General features: G+C 41.0%; 1 protein-coding gene across 1 annotated transcript in view; it reads left to right on the top strand.

Moving 5' to 3' along the window:
• Positions 1 to 3,397: 3,397 nt before the first annotated feature.
• The window catches only part of LOC104623568 (glycine receptor subunit alpha-2-like), a gene marked incomplete at its 5' end in the record, with an annotated part of 27,147 nt that continues 8,365 nt past the window's right edge, over positions 3,398 to 22,179 (top strand). The window contains one exon of the mRNA XM_010290698.1: positions 3,398 to 3,547. Within this exon, the coding sequence (XP_010289000.1) occupies positions 3,398 to 3,547 (150 nt within the window). The remainder of the gene's footprint in view (positions 3,548 to 22,179) is intronic.

Raw genomic sequence — 22,179 nt, 5'->3', positions numbered from 1 at the left:
TTCTTGCCCTTTAGTTTGCCCAGCAGGTCTCCGCTCAGCCATGCTGGTCTCTTGCCTTCCTTTCCTGATTTCTTACGCCTGGGGATGGAGAGTTCTTGTGCTCTATGGAAAGCGTCCTTGAAGATCTGCCAGCTCTGTTCTGCTCCCTTGTCCCTGAGGGCAGTTTCCCAGGGGTTCCTACTGGCTAACTCCCTGAAGAACTGGAAGTCTGCTTTCCTAAAATTCAGGGTCCTGACTTTACTCTTCACCTGGCCCATATCCCCAGGACTGCGAACTTCACCAGTGCATGATCACTGCAGCCTGCAATCTTGATGTCACCAATTAGCTCACTTGTGTTGGTGACCCACAGGTCCGGTACGGCATCCGCTCTGGTAGGGCTGCCTACTACCTGGCATAGGAAGTTATCCTCCATGCACTCCAGGAGTCTCCTGGATTGCCTACAGCTCACCGTGCTGTTTTTCCAGAATATATTGGGGTGCTTGAAGTCCCCCAGCAGGACAGGAGCCTGCAAGCGTGATCCCTCCTGTAGGTTTGGGTAAGGAGGCTTCATCAATAGACTCCCCTTGGTCGGATGTCCTGTAGTAGACATCAACCACAAGGTTCCCTTTGTTGCCTTGGTCTCTGATTCTACCCACAAGCATTCAACCTGCTCATGGCTATTCTGCAGAGACAGGTCTTCACACCCTCTCTATGTCTTGATGCAGAGAGCATAGTGGTGGCTAGAAAAAGTCTGGCTTTAAAAAATTGCATGGGCTACTATGTTTTTAACAGTGTAATTCTGTTCATACTGGGGATACATAGATAAAATTACATAAAATGATTTGAAAACAAAGGGATTAGCTTTCACTCATTACAGGACTTTTCCATTTATTTATTTTTAATGTATTGTTAGAAGGAATTGCTTTCTGTTCCCTCATTAAAGCTGTGCCATGGTATGGCAATGGCTAAACAATAAAACAAGCTGTGTACCTGCCAAGTATATTGTGGTCCTCTGTTTCCAGCCCAGCAGGTTGCAGTTAAAATAATCCAGCTGGCTCAGCAATTGTGTGGATGCCACTTACGGCAGCACGGCGTAAGGGGCAGGAAGGCTAACTCAGGGCTTCCTTCACTATTTCGCCCTCCCTGCTTTAAGCCCACTGCCACAGGATTTGCGGAGTCAGAAGTGCTGATTCCTGTGGCTTCAGCTCCCTGCATTATTGTGCTGCCTTTGGCAGCACGGTCCAGCTGTTTATGCATGTCTAATACATCTCCTAAGGGCACTTGTAAAGGAAAACAAGCTGCCCCTTCAAGGAAGGTAACAAACAATCTAAACTCAGCTGCATTTTACAGAAATGACAATGACTTGACTCCTACTGCGCCTCAGCCTGTGGCACAGCGTCTGGGACATTGTCAAGTTTTCACAGCTCTCAGTAAAGATGTAACTTGTAAGACTCTTTCCATGTGTGGGAGAGAGAAGTGCATACCTGCTGTGCATCTAATCAAAAGGCACAGATCCATGGTGTCACCTTAGCCTACTAAATCCTCCTCTTCCATTTCAGTCTATGCATGTTGTATTGTGGGCATTGCAATATGGAGCTGCATTATAGCCTCAGATACCGAAATGCATATTCCCGTGATGTCGGCTGAATAACAGTACTTGGCTCCTCTAAAATGTCGTGCTCAGCGTTCAGAATCTGCAGGATGGAGCTCTGTATCCTTTCCACTATGCTTTAAATGCCAGTTTCTCTGCTCATATTGCTTGCTGGAGCACATAGTGCAGTATATTCCATTTGATGTCAACAAAAAAATGTTCCACATAATTTGAAAAGTGATGCTATTCAAGCACATGGTAAATAGGAGCAAAATCTACTAAAATAGGTGTGCTTCCTTCCATGATGAAATGGTAGCCACAACCAAAATATCAAGGTCATTTTGAATAGTGTGTGCAAAGGGTAGAGGTGGAGCTTTCCAAGGTGGAGATTGGGTCTCCTAAGTATTAGAATGTTAGATGCACAACACATCATCTTCTGCTGTCTTTTCAGACCACTGTATGTTTTGACTGCATTGAAATGTTCAGCCTGCAGGGTATTATTTAGATGTTAAATACCTTTGATTATAATTTTTCGGGGTTTAGGTACGATCCATTTTGCTTATCTTGATTCGGTTGTATGGTGGTGACATTTGAGGTGACCTTGGGTATCTAAGACATCTCCAGAGGACTGGTTAGTATTATTCTGGAGATTTGTGCTCTGCTGGATTAAACAAATGGAGGCTAATGTGGCAGTATGTGATGTTTTTATTTAGACAACTGGGTAAAGCCCCATGTGTCTATGCTTAGACAGTGGCTCTAAGCTCCTCTGTACAGACATGAAGATGAAGCAGCACTGTTTGGGTGTTACACATCTCATCCTAGAAAAGACGTCTAAAGCAGTTCAGCATCCTAGAAATGCCTGTTCTTCTTCATTCCTCAATTTATTTATATCAAAGTAGTTTAGTCAACTAGCTCACGTGTATGTTGCAGACATTAAAAGTCAGATGATTTTAATTCCATCCTGGATGAAATACCTGATAAACAAATGAGACAACCTGCTGTTACCTAATCATAAGATCTCTGCTTAAAAACTGCAAGACTACAAGGAAAGGCAGGGACCAAATATAGCTATGGAGGACAATGTACCTCTGATATGCATAGTGTGTAGCTCATTAATTGGCTACTGTTTGGCCCAGTGTGGGTAATACGATAAAAATCTTCTGACATTACAGTGCTGTAATATATCTGATTTTATTGTGGACCAGTCAAATTCAAATCAGAATAGGATTTTACTAGAACAGAGGCATCTGGTATTTGGGTACTTATAGTAGATAATAGCTATGAAGATTTGTTTTTCTTATGGAGTTGTTGGATAAAGGTCAAGCAACCAGGATGGAATATTTAATAACAGACATATTAGTAAATTCGTATCAACCAGTAGGATGCAGTACCCTGAGTTTACTTTGAGGTTATGGATATCAAACATAGCTAATTAATCAATATGGTATTTGTTTCATAAAAGATGAAAAAGGTGATATCTATAAACTTTCTAGAGTTGTTTTTCAACAAGTATTGTATTCCTATTCTTTCTGATAAGCTGCGATTGTGGCTAACTTGTATTTTGTTAGACTAATCCTGATTCTTTTCCTAAAGGCAGTAGCTCGTAACTTGTGTATTCGTTGTGAACACACATTTCCATTAATAGTTGGACTATTTATTTGTTATAAGCCAATAAACTAAGAAATCAAAACTCAAAACAAGAAAAACCACACCTCATTGAACAACCAGGCCTCATGTTGTGCAGAAATGTGTTTATTTTTTCACGTCAATATCCTCAGCTTATGGAGAAGTTCAAAACATAACATGCTGTGCCCTATTTCTTTCTAGGTCTCCTATGTAAAAGCTATCGACATCTGGATGGCCGTGTGCCTTCTCTTTGTCTTTGCTGCATTACTGGAATATGCAGCAGTCAACTTTGTTTCACGGCAGCACAAGGAGTTTCTGAGGCTTCGAAGAAGGCAAAGAAGACAAAACAAGGTACAGCTGCTCTTTACTTGGGGTGACGGAGTCTGCCTTGACAGCACGCTGGCACGCAGTTGATTTCTCACCTCAGTTCGTCTTGCTGTTGTAGGAGAGTTTCATTCTAAAGTTTCCTTTTGAGTGATTTACTCCTGGATAAAGTGATGAAAACTGGCCACTGGGTTTATTTGCAGTTTATAAGTTATCAATAAATGTCAATAGATCAGTCACCAATTCCAAGATTTTTATTCTCTTCTTGCAATTGCTGAGGCAGCTGTACCTTTACAAATATGGTGACACACAGCAGCAGATAAGGGACAGTTGGAAGCAGTGACATAGATAGAGTGCCAATATTACTTTCTTGACATTATGCAGACATGCTGACAGCAGCACATGCTTCAGAGCTGTATTTTCTAGTGTCACCCTAACTAGTCATGATAAAAAGGGAGATTCCTTAGGGCAGCCCATTGCAGAGCGATCGGCAGTTCTGCCTTCACTTCCAAACCACCAGAGACTGGTCTCTTTTCCAGGTGAAACCAGTAAACATGGTCACTTTAAAAAAGAGAAGGATTCAGACAATTTCCTCTCTACTTTCTACTGTTCCACAGTTTGTTACCAATGTTAACTTCAGATTTTTAACAAAGGGCCTATTTGTGAGTATCATTATTACATCATTTTATACCAGTGACTGAAATGTAGAAGAGAGGCTTGTTTTTAACCTACATGTCAGTCTAGAAATATTTTTAGGAAGTCTGTCAATCTTTTGTGATTTTTTCATTGCTAAATGGAAAGACAAGAATAGACATTAAACTGCATTTTAGCTCAGTTATGATCATTCCCACAACCATCGAGGCTTCTGTAACTATGTCACTGGTTTTCTGTATCAGTAGAAACATTTAGGTTTACACTGTAAACATATATTTGCTATGTGAAGTAAATATTTGCTTGAGCTACAAATAATGGTTTCCTTTACAAGAGGGATGACAACAATGGCACAGGGCATTTGTATTTTGACAGGTCTGTCTAATAAATGTTCTGTAGCTAATGTAATATTTGATGGATGCTCTGGGAAGCAATCCAGTGTTGTTCTCCGGTTTAATATTACTGTCAGGTGAATTGAGATTCCCATTAAGACTAGATGACAGGAGAGAGGAGAAATGCTTGCCTGTCTGCAGACACACATGCCAGATGCACTGCCGCTGGAAGCCTTTGTTTCCAAAACCAGCACGGCAGCAGCAGAAGCTGCTGTATCGGGTCTGTAATTTCAGGTTTGGATACGATGTCTTCTTTAGAGATGAACAAGTAGGCAAGAAGCAACCACTAGTAAGTAAGAGTATCCAGTGGCATCACTCAAAAATTCCAAGGTTTTGGTCCATGGAAGTGGTCATTATTCTGCTGTGGGAATAATTATTCCGGTGACTATTAAAAGAAAGTTATTTAAAACCAAATCACCAGAAGACCTGTGTTTATCCTAAGACAGTAGGTACGTATATTCTTTGCAAAATGGGTAATGCCGTAATTAAATAAAAGGAAATATTCTTCTGGAGTAAGACACCTTTGCACAGGCTTGCTTTCACTTTTCCTATTAATCTGGTTGCACAAATTTCAAAATAGAAAATAATGTTACTTAAGCCATCTCTTTAAGAGGTGTTTTCTGCATCTCTTTACTTGAGTTTCTCTCTCACGATTTTCTCAGTTTATTTTGCCTTGAAAGTGATTCACGTTGCTTTGCATGATCGTCTTCTCTAACTGAGCCATTCTTCTCTTTGCGTGTTATGTATGTGTGTCATCGTGTTACCACTGTGCTATTCTCACTCTTGCTGCTGCTATCTATGCTGACACTCTGGGGACAGGCACAGACTATGACTGTTGGGAATGAAAGCGTCGAGTCCGTGCGGCGCATGAATGGCTTGCGGAGCAAAGAGTCATCAGCTTACGGGACAGTGAATCAGATCGGCAATTCAAGTTTGAGGGTAAAACTGTAGTAAGAAAGAGAAAGCAAGAGAGAGTTTTAGTATGTGCAATGATGTCATAAATCAGCAAAATGGATGATTTTGATGGCATCGCTAGTAGTCTCTTGTATTCTCTTTGCTAAATGTCCCCGCAAAATACACAGTACTGTCCCCAGCATGAACAGCAGTTTCATGTTGTACGTTCTTATGGCCCATCCTTAAGCTTGCTTTTTTCCATGGTTGGCTTGTGCCACCCCCATTCCAAACCTCCCAAGGAAAGTGCATGTGTATTCAGTAGCCTGGTCCTATATAAGTATAGGGTGAATGGGGGCAACAGGAGCATAGGAAATGCCTTGAGACAGTAAATACTACATTGTGTCATCTCTCAGATGAGCACATTACAACAAAATTTGGTATGTATTAAATGCATTTTTATTGGTATGGTATTTATTCCTGAACTGTCAACCTGCAGCGTACTGCCTTGTGATGTCCTGAGCCCTGCTTAGTGGACTATGACTCACTATGAAAGAAAAAATGTATTTCATTGGTTTATTTTCATTTGCTTGAAGAAGAGCCATGAGGCTGAAATCTTTTACACGGTGTAACATGTAACAGATCAGAAGCAATATGATAGCAGCTGATAGATCCAGATTACGGGTGAGTTGTGGAGGTAATAAAATCAGTGATGGAGAGAGCAATAAGCTTAGTGTGCAGCTCATTGCTTGGTACTGGTGGCTGAGAAATGAACTGTATTCATTTAAATAAAAGGGGACCAGGATTTAAATCTTTCAGGACCTGATTTCCCAGAACAAAAACATTGCCTGAGCAGCTTTTGAGCTGTAATGGGCCTCTGACTTTGATCAAGCTCTGTGAAGTTATGTGATTGTAAGATGCAGATGATTTCAGTGGATTTTGTACATTGTAAAGGGAATTAGTAGCTTCCAAAATCAAAGCAAAAACCACAGTTCACGTTACACTGCAGAACTAGGATAGAGGGCTTGCAATGCAATAATTTGTTCACTTTTAGAGCCATGACATCAAGCAGTAGAAGAGAGCCTTCATTTCTGGATACTTTCTATTATAGAAATAACCATATACGTATACAAAACTGAACATAAAAAGAAAAAATTCAGGGTATCTCTAGAAGATATGACCAATATTACTATGCTGCCACTGGAAATCTGATGCCATACAACTACAAAACCAGTCCAAGTAAGTACTCAGTGTCGCATGTCTTACCAGTCACAAAGTGCTCGTAGTCCAGCTAAGGTTCGTGCAAGGCCCGGTTGTCCTGTCTCTAAGGACGGCTTGCAGAAACCTCTCTTCTGCTTTTGAACATTGCGTATTACATACACAGCCAGGGCAGTACGCAGAGGGGCCATGTCACTGCAGAGCCCTAAGAGCTGGAGCTGCACTGGTGTTGATTTCCCCTGGAGAGTCCCACCACAGAAGCGATGTGCACTTGAGAGGTGCACAGAGGAGACGGAGAAACCAAGAGAGAGGTTTCTGGAGCACTGCAACCGTAGCTGCAGCTTGGTACCTTTCTGCTCAAGAGAAGGACGTTTATGGAACATAGAAACATAGCCTATGGTGCCACAAGAAGCCTCACAGTCAGGGAGCTTGACTTGCTGAAGTATTGCTCACTGGACCAAGGGTTTACGGTGAATGCAAATCTAAAAGTCACAGGCAGGAGGAGACAAAGTAAAAGAGGGGCGATTGAAAATTTATACTGCATCATTCAGTGCTAATCTGGGGAGAGAAAAATTAGGTGCTAAATCACACCTGAACAGTATTCATGGATTTAGCAGCTAGATCTACAAAACAAGAAAAGCAAAGTTCTCAGTTTTGTAAGTCTACATCTTGGTCACTGCTTTCATTATTGCTTCTGCTGGGTGTTGCTCTTCTTAGTGCTGCAACCCTCAGAGCATTGCATGAAAGCACAGAACACCGTAAGAGACCACCAGATCTCTTAAGCCAAAGATCAGACTGGTTAATGTTTCATTAGGAAAGTCTGGGTTGTACCATTGTTGGTCCAGAAATTTTCTTTACAGCTGAACCATTGACCTGTCATTGCATTAGAAAAGATTGCACTATCAGGACCTGTTGCCATCTTCCATACAGAAAAAATCCCTATGCCCTCAGCTAATCGGTGCTTCGAGCTGTCTGCCTTCCCCACGCAGTTTCCGTCGGAGGAAGCATTCAATGCTTGTCCTAAAGATCGTTGTAGTCTTCCTGCTCACAGTGAAATACACCCATCAGCAGCAATACTTCACTTCTGAGAGAAATTGGTTGCCTATTTATTGTATATCATGATACTACTTTTTGCACAGAAAGAGTACAGGCTGCAGAAGCCATGAGTCTGATGGTAATGAGGAGGTAGTACATTTTCCTTATATTAAAATCTAAATTTGCATAGTGCCAGGTCACCTGAAAGAAAATATCTTTTTTGTAAAATATGATTTGTAATAATTAAACAAGATTTGCTTATTTTTCAAAAGTATGTGTTTGCAGGGAAGGAGAACAACTCTGTTTACACTGGTTCGATCATCCCTTTTTGAAAACAGCAATTATTATGTTATAAGACCGGTAGTCAAAATGAGTCACAGTACACTAGTATTCATACCATCATCTCAGAGGTGACTTCCTAAATTATATGTGTGATGGTTACCACTGTGACCAAGAACAAGGATTAGTTCTGGGACTGGTAGTGTTAAAAGCAATACTGCATAGCTTGAATGAAAAACTGTGCAGCTGGAGGCTGTGACAGAATTTAATCCCACGTGCAGGGAACACAGAGCAATACAAATAACAGTGCTGCAGCCAAGGGGGTTCACATGCATGCAGATTAGCAAAGGGAGGCACAAATGGTGTTTTCAAATGAAAGAGCTGGGAGTGAGACTAAAGGATAACTCCACAAAGCAAAGACGGCAGCACTTGTTCAAGTGCTTCGGAGAACTGCTGGTCTCTGGATGGAGCTGCCAGTGCCGAGGTGGGTACCCCAAGCACCCAAACAAAATCATCGTGACTGTCAAGATAATACAGTGTCTCCATCTTCAAAAAGGAGAAGAGGTACGCATTGAGTAACACCAATTTTCAAAGGCCATCTCTGCCATTTTGATCATATTGAAACCCCTCCATCAGACCCCCAAACAATTTTCTAAGATATTCTAGACTTGCGCGTTGAAAAAAAATCAGCGTCTTCAGCCTGACTTTGCCTTTAAAACACTTGGTACTACTGTCCCCGGTGGAAATTCTTGCCCTCTAGCATCCGTGCGCACCGCGCTTTGCGGGATGACGTGCACGCTTCCCGTTATGTAAGGTGCCGCATCATGTGAATAATGGAAGTGCTCAAGGAAAGCTCTTTCTGCTGAACTATTTTTGGTACTCACCAAGTGAGCTCAGGCACACCAGTTTCATTGTGAAAAATAGGAATCTGAGTTTGACTGGCTTTCCTTCTCTGTCTCACATCTTGCTTACTTAACAGGTTAAAGAGCACGTAGCTTCTGCTGTAGATAAACACCCTCAAGATATTGTGGTTACTTTTATTTCTCCAGGGCAATTGCATCAGCGCTTTAATGTAACTGCATAGAAAAAATCCAGTAGAAGATAAATACACCAAAATGATCATTTAGCTTGAAGTTACAGTCTCACATACGACTGCAGAGAACCAGTTAAATAACAGACACAATACATTTCACCGTGTTGCCGTGTCACCTTGTGACTTCATCTGAATGTCCTTGTCTGTCTTTTTATTGTGAGTATGAATAGGATAGGAATGTCCCTAGTTAACGTCAGCCAAAGTATTTTTATTGTTTATAAAATGGACTTACTACAGTGAGTTTAAACTTTTAAACAAAAGCATCATCTCAAACTAGAAACACGTTTTGATATAAATCCTTAGTCTAGCTCTAGGCACAAGTCTAAAGAGAGACAGGCATCTCCAAAGAAAGAGTAACTGTAGGAAAATAAGCAGTTCAGCCGTGGGGGTGGTATCCAAGCAATGGATCAATGGATCAAAAAACTCTAGTAAGAGCACTCTCTCCAGGTGGACAGACTGAGCTTACTGGAAATGGAGATTTTCAAGTGAAAAGCAAACACAGACAAAGAAACAGTGGAAGAGAGAAATTTTATAAGAGCCTGTTTACAAGTGTCGTGAAAAGTGGAACGGAAGCTTTTCCCTCCCTTATTGGAGGAGGGAAGGTAAAAAAGCTCAGAATGACTATCTGTGTTTCATGTGTTTTTCAGCCTCAGACACAACAAGATGACGGTCTATATGGGGTAGATTTTTCACCCCAAACCAAGAAAAAGAAGAGAAAAAGGTAGTTACATTTCGAGTGATAGAACTCTAAAAAAACAAATAAAAATTCAGACACATTAATTACATTCTGTATTCAAAGGAAGACTAATTTATGGAACATACAATATCAGTTCCTGAGAAAAACCTCCAAATATCAAGTTCCAAATATCTAAGCACTAATTAGAGCTGGTAAAGTACAAGTGCGCAAGCTGAAGTAATGGAATCCAGGTACTAGAGTAGAGATAAAGCCAGGAGAACAAAATCAGGAGAAAAAATTTCATAGTTCTGCCAAAAAAAAATAATTTGAGGACAGGGAAAAAATTGCTAGTCTAGAGATGTTGGAAACCAGAGAAGTGGAGAACCGATAGGGAGTTAGCAATTCTGCAGAATGGTGAATCTTTATGTCCTCTGAAATGATCAGAGCGACTCAACACAGAGCACTCTGTGGGAGCAGGGCACGGATAATCAAACCATAGGGACAAGGCATGGCACAGAAGCACCAAGTAGGACATGATACACTCTCATGACTCATGTTGGCCAGCATGCAAATGCTTTAGCAAACTTTTCCTTAACGTTAAATATATGAACAGGACATAAGTATTGTAAAACTAAGTTTAAAGGGGCTACAGAACAGTAACACTACAATACTTCAGATCTGGGATGCTGAAATGACTGTATGCTGCACGACCTGGGACAGGTAGGACTGGAAAAGCCAGGAGTACCTGATAAAGGTTTTTTTGTTTGCTCAGTAGTGTTACTTTAGAAACTCACAGTACCTACCCAGCACGCAGTGGCTGAACTGGCAAGCCTTGGGGACTGAAGTTTGCACTTCACTTGAGTGAGTTTGTCCTGGTAGTTACTCATGAACAGCGGGAAATACGCCAGAAATGAACTCTGCAGTTTTCCTGCTCATGAAAGGTACTCTCCAGCTGGGTGGAAATGTCTCATTTGTATTATACCTAGGGGAGAGGACAAACTGAAAATAGGGCAGAGGAAGCTAGACAGAGCCAGGAAACAGTGTTCTTATTTTTGGTGCTTTAAAGCAAAAAGAAAGAGCTTTTCAAGAACCACCTACCACAGGCATAAACTTTTCCAGATTATTTTAGAAAATTATGATTCTTTCACTGGATGTCTTCTAGCCCACCTTATTTCACGGAAAAAAGAAAGTTAAAAAATTGGCTAATATGCATTTCATGGTCAAAAATGAAGATAGGGGACTTCAGGACGAGTATGTTTAACCTAAACTGCCCCTACCCAACACTCCAGAGAGTGAAAAGCCATTGCAGCCCCAAGATTCAGGCATAGCCTGCGCAAGGGGTCAAGAAAACAGCTTTGCCCTAAAGTTGGCTCCTTTGTTCTTTCCCTGTAGATAGCTTATTTTTACTCTTTCCCTGCCCAGAGTCAGGACCCAATAACACCCTGGTTTCAGTACTTCTCACTGCAGTGATGGTCAGGTCCTCTTTCCAATGGAGGGGTGAAGACACCTGGGAGGAGAACAGTTCCTGATCCCACATTGCCACAGCTCTGTCACAACGTTTCACATCAGTTCTGAGTTGTGTCCCAAGCCCCCTTTTCAAGAGCAGAGTATTTCAGTGTGAATAAATATAAATTAGTATTTCTGCAAGAGAATGGGAAGGTCAGGCAGTTAGAGCCAAGCATAAATGCAGGCTGAGCATACCAGCACTGCCGTACCCGTCTATTTCTACCCTGACTGGCAACTGTGCTCGCCCTGCGCATCTCCAGAGCATAGTACACCAGTTGTATCAAATTACATGGTAAATTGGTGAGATGGGCAAGTGTTCAGTAGGATCCATGAAATGCATATTTACATCTGACCCAATTAATCCCGTTCTCCACAGGGGATAGAAGCTGCTATTTGAATGTGATTAATTGTGAAGCATTCTGTAATGATGTTGTCCAAATGACATTGTGCAAAATCAGATTGTATTAACTAGACTGTTGAAACCTCATGCTGTCTCAAGGTCTGAAAAACTTCATGCGTTCCAGTAAAAACCAGGTTTTATAGTACTTTTAAAAAAATGGTGTTGAAGCTCTTTGTTTCTCTATCTTTTTTTTTCTGGAGGGAAAACAACATAGTTTAGTCATTCCTGTTCAAGTTAACAACCATTGCTTATGGCAAACTTATCAGTCAGAGCCTGATTTTGACACATTTAGTTTGATTTAATGATCAGATATGTTTATTTCACTTGATCCACTGCTAGAGCAAGATGCTATTTACTGTAAATATGGATATCTGTACTTGGATATTCCTCTTGCGGCCTGATTTTCTTTCCCCTCTTTTTTTTTTTTGTTTTTTGTTTGTAATAACACTAATATGTCTTGCATAAAAGAAGAAATTGGTCAATTGGGAGTAGATGTACAGCTGGGGAAGGAGATCTTCTTTGCTACAACATGAGGAGGAGGCAATGGATAGTTACGCTGGAAGGAATAAACATCTTGAAACTCCACATATTCTGAGTGCTTGGTACTAAGTCTTCACAGAGTCCTCACAAAGACCTATTTCAAGTTGGGAGTATCTGAAAACTCCTTGCCAAGCCCAACCACAGATCACTAAAAATTTACCCACTTCCATGCTCTAGGAAGCATGGAAGGGGTAGGCTAGGCTCTCTCCATGGCATCTCAGAGCTGGCACAGCCCTGGCTCTTCCCACACAACACTTGTTTACCACAGCAGGATCGATGGTAAGAAGGACTTACTATTGGAAAACTCGTTTTTCCAGTGGCTGGTTGAATATATCTGGCATATTGAGTGTGCCAGAGTGCTTTTAGCTGCTGGAGAAACAGATTGGAAAGGTCAGAAAAGGCTGCTGTGGTTGCCAAAACACGTGAAGTGACAGAAGTACAGAATCCTACCTGTGAATTTCTGCATCAAGCCTGTAACTTCTCTAGGCGATAGTATAACTCTTCAAATAATTTAATTTCTAATTTGTGTATGTAATTTTTCATATAGATATTGTGTGTGCATCCTGGATACTCAAGTCTTCTGAAAATCACTTTGTGCCCTTGCTCAGTAATTTTCCAGCCCTACCAATAGACTATATAGGTATTTCCTGTAACGTTCCAGTGGCTCTTGCAGAAGACAATTAACTTTCTGGCAAGCTTTGCAAGTTCTTGCCGCATCCTTTACAGAGAAATAGTGGCAAATTATGCAGCTGTCCAACTGCTTATTAGACCATAATGTCAGCTGATCTTCTATCAGACAAGTCCCTCCTTGGCTATTTGTGCATGTGTGTTTGTGTGTGTCTAAGATGAAAAAGCAGAGAAGGTGCAACACATTTTAGATATTATTCTCCCTACATTAGCTTTAGACTGTATTTCCCACATAGGTCACTGGATTTCTTTTGCGCCTGTCTACCTAGTAATTGCCAGTTTCCCCCAGGCTCTCATATGCTGGCATGTCCTGCCGTGCCTGGGCTTCAGCTTCTCTGGGTTTACTAATTCTAGCTCTCTCTCTGAGCCTCTTACTTTTGAGTATCATGCTTCTCACTCCAGGTAGCCTCACCAATATTTCTAGTAATGATTGCCCTAGCAAAACTAAAGAGGATTAGTTGTTTTTTGATTTATCTGCTACCTTCAAAATTATTGCTCTATGTAGCTTTTTTTAATTACTTTTCAACCCTTTCCTACCAAGTGTGAACTTAGTTGCTCTTCCTACTCGGTTTGCAAATCTGGTTTTTGGCTTTTCAGCCTAGTCAATGTATTCTTTATCTAGCATTTGTTTTCAGCTTTACCTTACTATTGCTCTACCTGGCAATAGTAAAATTTCTTATCACAGACCCCATAAAACAGACCCCCTAAAACACATAACACAGACCCCATAAAAAAATGCAAGCAAGGAAGCAAAAAAACAATAGGGAAATCAAGGTTATTTGCTCCCATAATTTAAAAAAAAAAAATAATCATGAAGCACTAAGTCAGTGCTGCAGTTCTAAATCTTCACTTTCACATTGGCTTCAGGTCTTACATAAAAGCAATTGATTAGCTAGCTGTTGCAGCTCTTTTTTTAAATGTTTTTGAGTACTGCCATTTTGTTCCTCATTTTGGAGGTGTCCTATATCTGTCTATCACGTACTATGGTGGAGTCAGTTCTGTATTTTTCTCTAATGGGTTGGTCTTTTGTTGTTCTCCCCTTACTGCTACCTGTGCTGGGTGTTCATGCAGTGGAGATATAACTGTACTTTTTCATAGGGACCAAACAGGAGTGTGAAGAGTAATAATAAGTCCAGAGAGGGTAGGTTTTTGCAGGCACAGAAAACGTTGTCTTGCTCCCTAGCAGTAAATACTCCTTTTTTTTCAAGTTTGCACACAGGATGTTTTTCCCCAAATACATGACAGCTCTTTTAAGATGTTCCAGCGTTGTATGCTCCTGTTCTTCTATCACTTTTAGAGATGGGGATGCCTGTTTGTTTGGTCTGTCTCTTATTTGCTCTTTGATCTTTGCTCACTTTCCCTCGTGGCTTATATTGTGTTATTTTGTTTTAAAAATAATATGTTTTAATTTTCCTTTTTGATGCATGAAGATTGATGGTTTTATCACCCTTCTTTGTTCTGTTACTGGTTTTCCCTTTGGCGAATTATCTTGTGTGTATTTACATAGCTGGGGTTGAATACCAGGCTGTCCTGGTTTTGGCTGGGATAGAGTTAATTTTCTTCCTAGCAGCTGGTATAGTGCTGTGGTTTGGATTTAATATGATAATAATGTTCATAACACACTGATGTTTTAGTTGTTAATAAGTAGTGCTTACACTAAGTCAAGGACTTTTCAGCTTCTCATGCTTCACTTATGGAGAAGGTTGGAGATACACAAGAAGCTGGGAGGGGCACAGCCAGGACAGCTGACCCTAACTGGCCGAAGGGATATTCCATACCATATGATGTCATGCTCAGTATATAAACTAGGGGAAAGCCGTCCAGGGGGCCGTGGCCCGGGGACTGACTGGGCATTGGTTGGCGGGTGGTGAGCAATTGCGTTGTGCATCACTTGTTTTGTATGTCATTTTATCATTGTTATTATTATTATTTTTATTATTATAATTTTTTATTATTATTAATATTAATATTATTAATATTATTTTATTTTGATTATGAAATTCTTCTTATCTTTAGGCAAGAAGTTTTTTTCACTTTTACTCTTCCAGTTCTCTCCTCCAGGAGTGGTGTGAGTGAGCGGCTGTATGGTGCTCAATAGCAGGCTGGGGTTAAACCATGACACAGGCTTATACCATGACAACAGAATTTTTTCATCAGATGCCATGTCTGAACCTAGCAGCTGTTATTTCCTGAATATTTTTCAAACCCCACATAGGCTAATAGATGGTTTCATTGAATGTGGCATCCCAGCCAGTGTTCTCAGAGCCTCACTTTTTTTCTGTCACTGCTATACATTCTTTGCTGCCCAATCTGGCTCTCATGAGTCTGTCAGATGTTCATTCCTCCTTCAGCTATGAAACAAGAACCTAGTTCTCTTGCAGTGAGGTCTTATTCATCCGAGAGGAGATAGAAAGGTATTTTAGGGGGCATACCACACTTTATCGCTTGTGTGAGCTGCGGGCTGCCTTAGCCCGAGGCAGGCGCCTGCACTCCCAAAGCACCGTACCCCAGGGGTACAGGGTGCCCGAAGGGTAATCATCATGCCATGGTGGGATGCGAATTTTGACCTTTTTTTTCCCACAAGTCCTCCCCTCTTGCCTTCCGTATTGAAGTGAAGATGTCTTAGGAATTGGTACCGAATTCATATGAATCTGGGCATCCTTTCTGCAGTCAGCTTTCGAAGCTTCCAAGCAAAGAGGCTTAGACTTTAGCCTCTTTGCATGTCTAAAGAATTAGAACCTAGAGAAAGCTGTTTGGCCTGGATGGTTATTGATTTCTATTCTGTTCTTCAAACTACAAATACAGAATCATAGGACGGCAGGGAACAGGACCAGAAGAGCCCTTGCGAGCCAGCTAGCAGAGCAGGCTACAGGCAGTACGCTGGGAGATTTACAGTTGCTGAAAATATTAATCAGTGCTCTTAAACAGTTTCTTCTGTAATGTGCACAATATATCAGGAGTGAGTTTAAGAGAGATTTGTGAGGGATTGTTCCTCAGGGAGACTGTGAGATGAATTATGTCTCTTTGTGGATGTGCTGACCCACAGTTGTGTATTTCTGATTTACACCCTGTAATTCTCCTTGACTTGCAAGTGCTCCTGGAACAAAGGTCAGTAGAAAAGTCTCTGAACAATTATTTACCATTCTAGACGTAAATAGCCATAGGCTCTTTCTGTCCCAAGGTTCTTTGGTTCCCCTTTCTTCTGCAGCAGAACAGGTTACAGCTGCAGATATGCTGCTGAAATACAGCCACACAAGTTTCTATTTTGTAGCTCATGCCAATCTCCTACTGAGCTGTCTGCTTTCTGAGTCTGTGCTCTCATCCTTTCTTAGCACTGAGAACTGCCCTTCACCCTATAGCCCCTTTTAGAGGCTACTCCTAATTTTAGCTTCTGTCTGGACTGAGGAAATAATTTTTCAACACATAGATGAAGAGCCAGGATTAATCCAATACTTATTTTGACAGTGATATAAAACCCATAAATGTTTTTTTAAAAACAACTAAAAGTGACTTGCCTAAGCAATTAGCTCAGTAAGCAGACATTTAAAAAATGGTGGCAGAAAAGCAGAGCTGTGGATTAAGACGCGTGATGATTTTCTTTATTTAATAGAAAAGTATGCAGAATTTTAATTATGATCAGGAGATTTTACGTTTGCTGCAAGTATTCACGTGGGTTGTTAACGTGACAACTGTGGTTCGGCAAGGAAGGACCACACAAGACAAGACTTGAAAACTGGCAGATAGGAATATAGTGACTATTTCATTTTGGGCCCTGCAAGAGAGCACACATCTGAAATGAATATGTGACAAGTGGGGAGTATTGGATTTCTGTGTGAGGAGTTGACAAGGCAGACAAACAGCAGCCATATATTACCTATGATGGCGAAAAGATCACATCATTTATAACCTTTGAAGCAACAGGAAAACTGAACGCAGCATCATCTTATAATGATCTAAGAGAGAACTGTCTCTTTTTTTTTTTTTTTTCCCCTCCCTAGTTATATATAGCTGTTAGAGAGGGCCCTGCTGAGGGGAAAATGGAGCATATGATCAAGGGCAGTCCAGTGAGTCAATTTACTGACTAACACAGTAGATTATCATGTCAAATATATAGCGCCAGCAGTATGAACAATAATGAAGCCTAGTTTATTTCTTTCCTGTAAAATGAAATGAAGATGTGATTGGAATTGTCACACCTTGGATATATGAGCTAGATTCTCTTAATCATCCAAAACAAATTGCCTTATTCTCTATACTGACGTTTATTTTAGGAGCCATTCCAAGACTGGCAAGCTGAAACCATCTATTTAAATGTCAAACACGTTTAAAATATCCTCTGGACAGCTGTACCCTCAGGTGATGGTTCAATGGTCTTGTGCTTGGAAATACCTGCTCCCCTCAGACCCAAAGAAGGGATAACTCAGCCTTTCATCCTGTGGGGAGAAATCGTTCAGCACAGTGTCATGCAGAGACACTGCAAATGAGCTCTGGGATCATCAGTAAACCAACCAGCCATAAAGCCGACAGGGCAAGAGACTCATAGAAAACCCAGATGGCCATTGAAAGGAACCTTTCCTTGCCTGATCATCTTTTCTTCCCATGCCTCAGAGTGCCAGTGAGAAACATGAGGAGGGGGATGTTGCCAATACTGTGCAGACTCCACGGGTCTTCTTCCATTCAATTTTAATTTTTTTTTTTCAAATTTTAGGGGGAACATATCCATGTGTTTTGCAGGTTTGTTTATGGTGTTGATCAGTAAGGTGGTATTCTCTGTAACATCAAATTGAACACCACCTGAAGAGAAGGTACAGTTAGCAATCTGTTAAAATTTCCACTTCATACAGAAGGGGTTCATTTTGATTTAGCTGTACAATACCAGGGTTCTTGTGTTTGACCAGTGTCCAAGCTCTAGGTGAAAATCTGATCACTTTTTGGTCTGTCAAAATTCTAGCTTGAGCAAAAACTCAGGGAAATAACATTCGAATTGCAAGTCACTGCCATTCCTTCAGGGATAAAAGGAGTACATAATCAATGTTATTGATTTCTAAACACCTTTCTTTAAGAAAAGAGCTGAGAGTAATTGGAGAGACATTTACTAACTGTTTGCTAAAGATAAGTCACAAAGCCCAAATATTGCTTATCTGTTAAGTATAATTTCCTAAAGGTGGTGTGTAAACTGATCTAGAAATTAGCACAGTGTTATACATTTAGCACATATAAGGAAAAGCAAATGGTACTGCTGTGATTGGACATGTCATCTGAGTATTCCAGAGCAGGCCAGATCTTTAATCTATTACTATGTACATATACTACCAGATTACTCAGTTTTCAGTAGACTAGAACAACATGTTCGATGCACAAAAATCAGCTCTTTTTGCTGAGCTTTAAACTTAGAATAAAAAAGAAATCCCATTTTTTGGTTTTGCAGCACTCATCTTCATTTTCCAAAGCCTCCAAACAGTTCACGTTGTACATTCTGGGCAGTCAGAATAAAGGCACAGACTGCTCCATGGGCCAACGCACTCGACGATCTTCAGCTTTCCATGCCAGCAACGGGGCATGCTGTATGTCATGAACAGTAGAACAAAAGAGAAGCGATACATTTCAAAATGCTTCATGGTACTGGAAACGCTGAGCAGTTGGGAGCTGTGTGGATATCCAAAAGTTGAAGGTTTTCATAACTATTTCCCCATTATTCTTAAAAGGTAGAATAACAGCTCTCAGTTCAGAGGTGGTCTTGGCAAGGTGGAGCTCTGCTTTTATGATTTGTCTTTTCTTTGGAGGAAGATAATTTAGCCGCAAAGGGCAGAAGGGGTCAAGAGCATATAGGAGTTGAGGCAGGAACTGAATTTTGTAAGCAGGCGGTGGAGATCACATATTTGGAAATCAGTGAGGACGAAAACATCAAAGAGGAGGTAGGCAAAAGCAAAATCAGGAATTAGTGAGGTAAAATTTGTGGTAGAAAAAAGTAGAAAAGGAGTCAAGAAGAGAAGAGACAGGTGGGGAAGGAAGGAGAGAGGGAAGCAAAAGCACCAAGAGTACCTATTGAATACCATTTCCTTAATCAATTTGCCTGTATTTCACATTAGTGGTTTTGAGACCCCAGTCATGTTTCTAGATCAGAGGACAAACAAATCAGGTTAATACCCACTCATTATAAATGCAAAGTGTGTGTGATATCCTATTGTGCAGTATTTAGTCTGTCCCCAGACCCATCATCTTGTCTGATCCTGGTAGATTGCTCCTACCTGGTACTCATGAGGCTGTGCAACGACCAGTGAAGTAGAAATCTGTGCTGCTGGGTCTCCCTTTGTCTCGGGGTGCTCCTGGACCGCTTCATTCTCTGATTTATTGGCATATTTTCTGAAGATAATCCTTCCTCAGGTGTTATCTTCTCACAAAAGTAGGACCTCAAGGTAGAGTTGTTGTAGGCCCTCAAAGTGAGTCCCGACCTCTTCAGTATACCCAAGGACAGGCTTCTCCAGAGCTCCAGCACTGCAAACACTGTTTTAGGATTACTCCAGGACACATAAAAGATAAAACATACAACATGCACCTTTCCGGAAGTCTGCTGGCATAGCAACCCTTTATTTTGGTGTTCTTGTGCGCTCTCCTCTAGATAAATTAATTGGACATTTCTTCTCCCATTTTCCTTGATATTCTTGAGCAAAACTTGAGTTCAAACGAGTGTCTGAGATTCTTTCCCAAGAAAGAACTTTATAACTACTGTTATAGTCATGCTTCCATGTTTCATCTGCCTGTACCTCTCAGTACTGATTTTTCTTGTATGTTATTAAATCTATTGTTTCAGGTTACCCTTTAATCAGTTTTGCCAAGTAATAAAAGTCCATCACCAGACGATCTGTTGCTTAGCTACTGGCCTGGGCAGATGGTCCTCCTGGAGCAGTGCCAGAACCTCACCAAAGGGCCTGTTCATGGGTAGAGAGGATTGGGAAGGTTTAATGACCCTTGCCCATGTGTTCAGTATCCCTCGTCCTCAGAATCACACTCCCATTTGAAGGGGAAAAGCTAGCAGAAAAGTTAGCACTTTGAGAAGTTATTAAAAATGGAGTTCGCAGTTAGAAAAATGCTCTGGAGAGAGCTCCTAACATTAAGCCGGAATACAAAAATTCTCACTAGGTGGACTTCCCACTAACAAATGCCTTTAGGGAATACAAAAGGCATTAGATGACTAAATTAAGTAGATGCCCACATGTATATGTATGTACACATATCTACATGTGTGGGTGCATACAGACTGTGTGAGTGTGTAAAAAAAAACTATGATAGAAAAACTATCAAACCCGTTTTAAATGAAATCTTATTTCATTTCTGTGGTATGCATACTTCCAATGACCTAGTAAGATTTGTGGATTTAGTACTTACGAGATGAGAACCCCACCCCCAACAATTCTGTATAAATATTGCAGTATCAAATTGCTGCAACATTGAGTGCCATTGATTTTTACCTCGTGATGAATGTTTATTTTGCTGTGACTAAATAATATCAGAGCTTTATAGAGCAACTTTCATAGAAGCAAATAAAAATAAAAATACAGAGGTCTATTTGTGTAGTAAATTTCTAATACATTCAAACAGTCAAAATGTTTCTAAGATGCAACAATTTAATTTTAGAAACAAGTTTGAAGTGCAGATAGATGGCAAATACTTTGTTTAACCCAACCATATGTAAAAACAGATAGAGAAATCCAGATTGAGATCTTGGCTAGCAACAAGAACTAAATGATATGCAAAGCCAGAATGAATAATTTGTGTAATAGAAGATAAGAAAAGAAAACCAACCCCAAAACATTATTTATTGGAGGTCTGGTATTAAGAACTGACAACTGGAAAAGGAAGGCATTTATCAGTTTGCTTGTCTTCTCAGGGAAAAAAAAAACAAACACGCAAAACTTATAAAATTTGCATGTGAACACGTTAAGATTATTCAGACATTCTTGACTATTTTTAGCTACAGAACTTAAATTATTGATATAATTTGCAATATTTAATTTGTTTTGTGCAGTATTTGCATAAATTAAATGCATGAACATCTGAGAAAACTCTGGTAATCTCCGTCTGCATTTGCTGGGGTTTGTTCTGGGTCCTTGTTGTAGCAAATGGCTTGAAGGAAACAACCCAACAGTAGAGAAAGAAACTTCTTCCTTCCCCTTCCCAGCACTGAGCTGGAGACAGCCAGCGCGCAGCAAGGGGCATGGATGCCACAGGTCCCAGCACTTTGTCCCCAGCCCTGGCCCAGGCAAGGAGGATGGTGTCTGCTGTCGCTGGCCTGCCGTCGGGTGGGCTGCAGACCAGCCCCGAAAACTAGGGGAGCTGAGGGAACCAAAACCCAAGCCTGAAAAAATTCCCAGCAATACATTGTTCTGGAGGGTAATCTGCATGAATCAAATCACAAGTGCTGTTTATGGGCCCTGTATGTACATATACACTTTTTTTCTTTTTTCTATTTTTATTTTATTTTATTTTGGCTGTTTGATGAATGAAGTACTCTGAGATGCCACAGTCAGGGCACGAGGGTGCCCTAACAAAGTCATCTAAGATGATTACAGCTGAGGCAGAGGCCAGTGAGAAATTTCCCAAAGTTGCAATAAAATCCATCGTCCCAAAAATATTTAAATCTGCTTGGACCAAAGTGCCAGAGAGCCTGATGGGAAAAATCGTGGTGAGGCGGGAGCTCAGATATCCCCATCTCTGACTGGGGGCTGTGAGCTCGGGTGCCCCACGTGCTGCGGGACAGTTTCCTCAGGGCTCTCACGGCTGGGGACACCACGCGCCTTTGTCCTGGGACAGGACTTGCTGGGGGGTGTTGGTCCCACAGAAGGTTTTAGGGCAGGAGATTGCTGAAGTCTGAGGCCCCAGCCCCATGCTGCCAACGGGAGGCAGGTGAGAGAGTCTGCTTGTGCCCCGTCTCATCTCTCCTGGGGCAGGTATTTGGCAGAAAGCAAGAGAAAGCAGGAAAAGTGAATTTTAGGGGACATTTCCCTTGGCGTTTTAGGTTTTTGAGGTTCTAAAATTTTAGCAGATATAGTCTTGCTTTGATGTGCCCGTTAGCCACTATTCCACGTTCTAGCTGAAATAGTCGCATATTTAAACACTAGCATTGCAGTTTGCTCAGCCTTGCATGCAGACAGCATGAGCAGAAGTTAGTTGCCCTGTATCCAACAGATTTCTGGTCAAAGCAGATAATCCTTCAAATCTAGGTCATTAACATATATTTGTCTGATGTAAAGCAGACTAACGTGCTGTTCCCACTGAGAAACTGGCCAGCCT

Source organism: Phaethon lepturus, unplaced genomic scaffold, assembly GCF_000687285.1.
Source record: "Phaethon lepturus isolate BGI_N335 unplaced genomic scaffold, ASM68728v1 scaffold1277, whole genome shotgun sequence".
Classification (NCBI taxonomy): domain Eukaryota; kingdom Metazoa; phylum Chordata; class Aves; order Phaethontiformes; family Phaethontidae; genus Phaethon; species Phaethon lepturus.
This window is presented reverse-complemented; position numbering and strand designations above follow the sequence as displayed.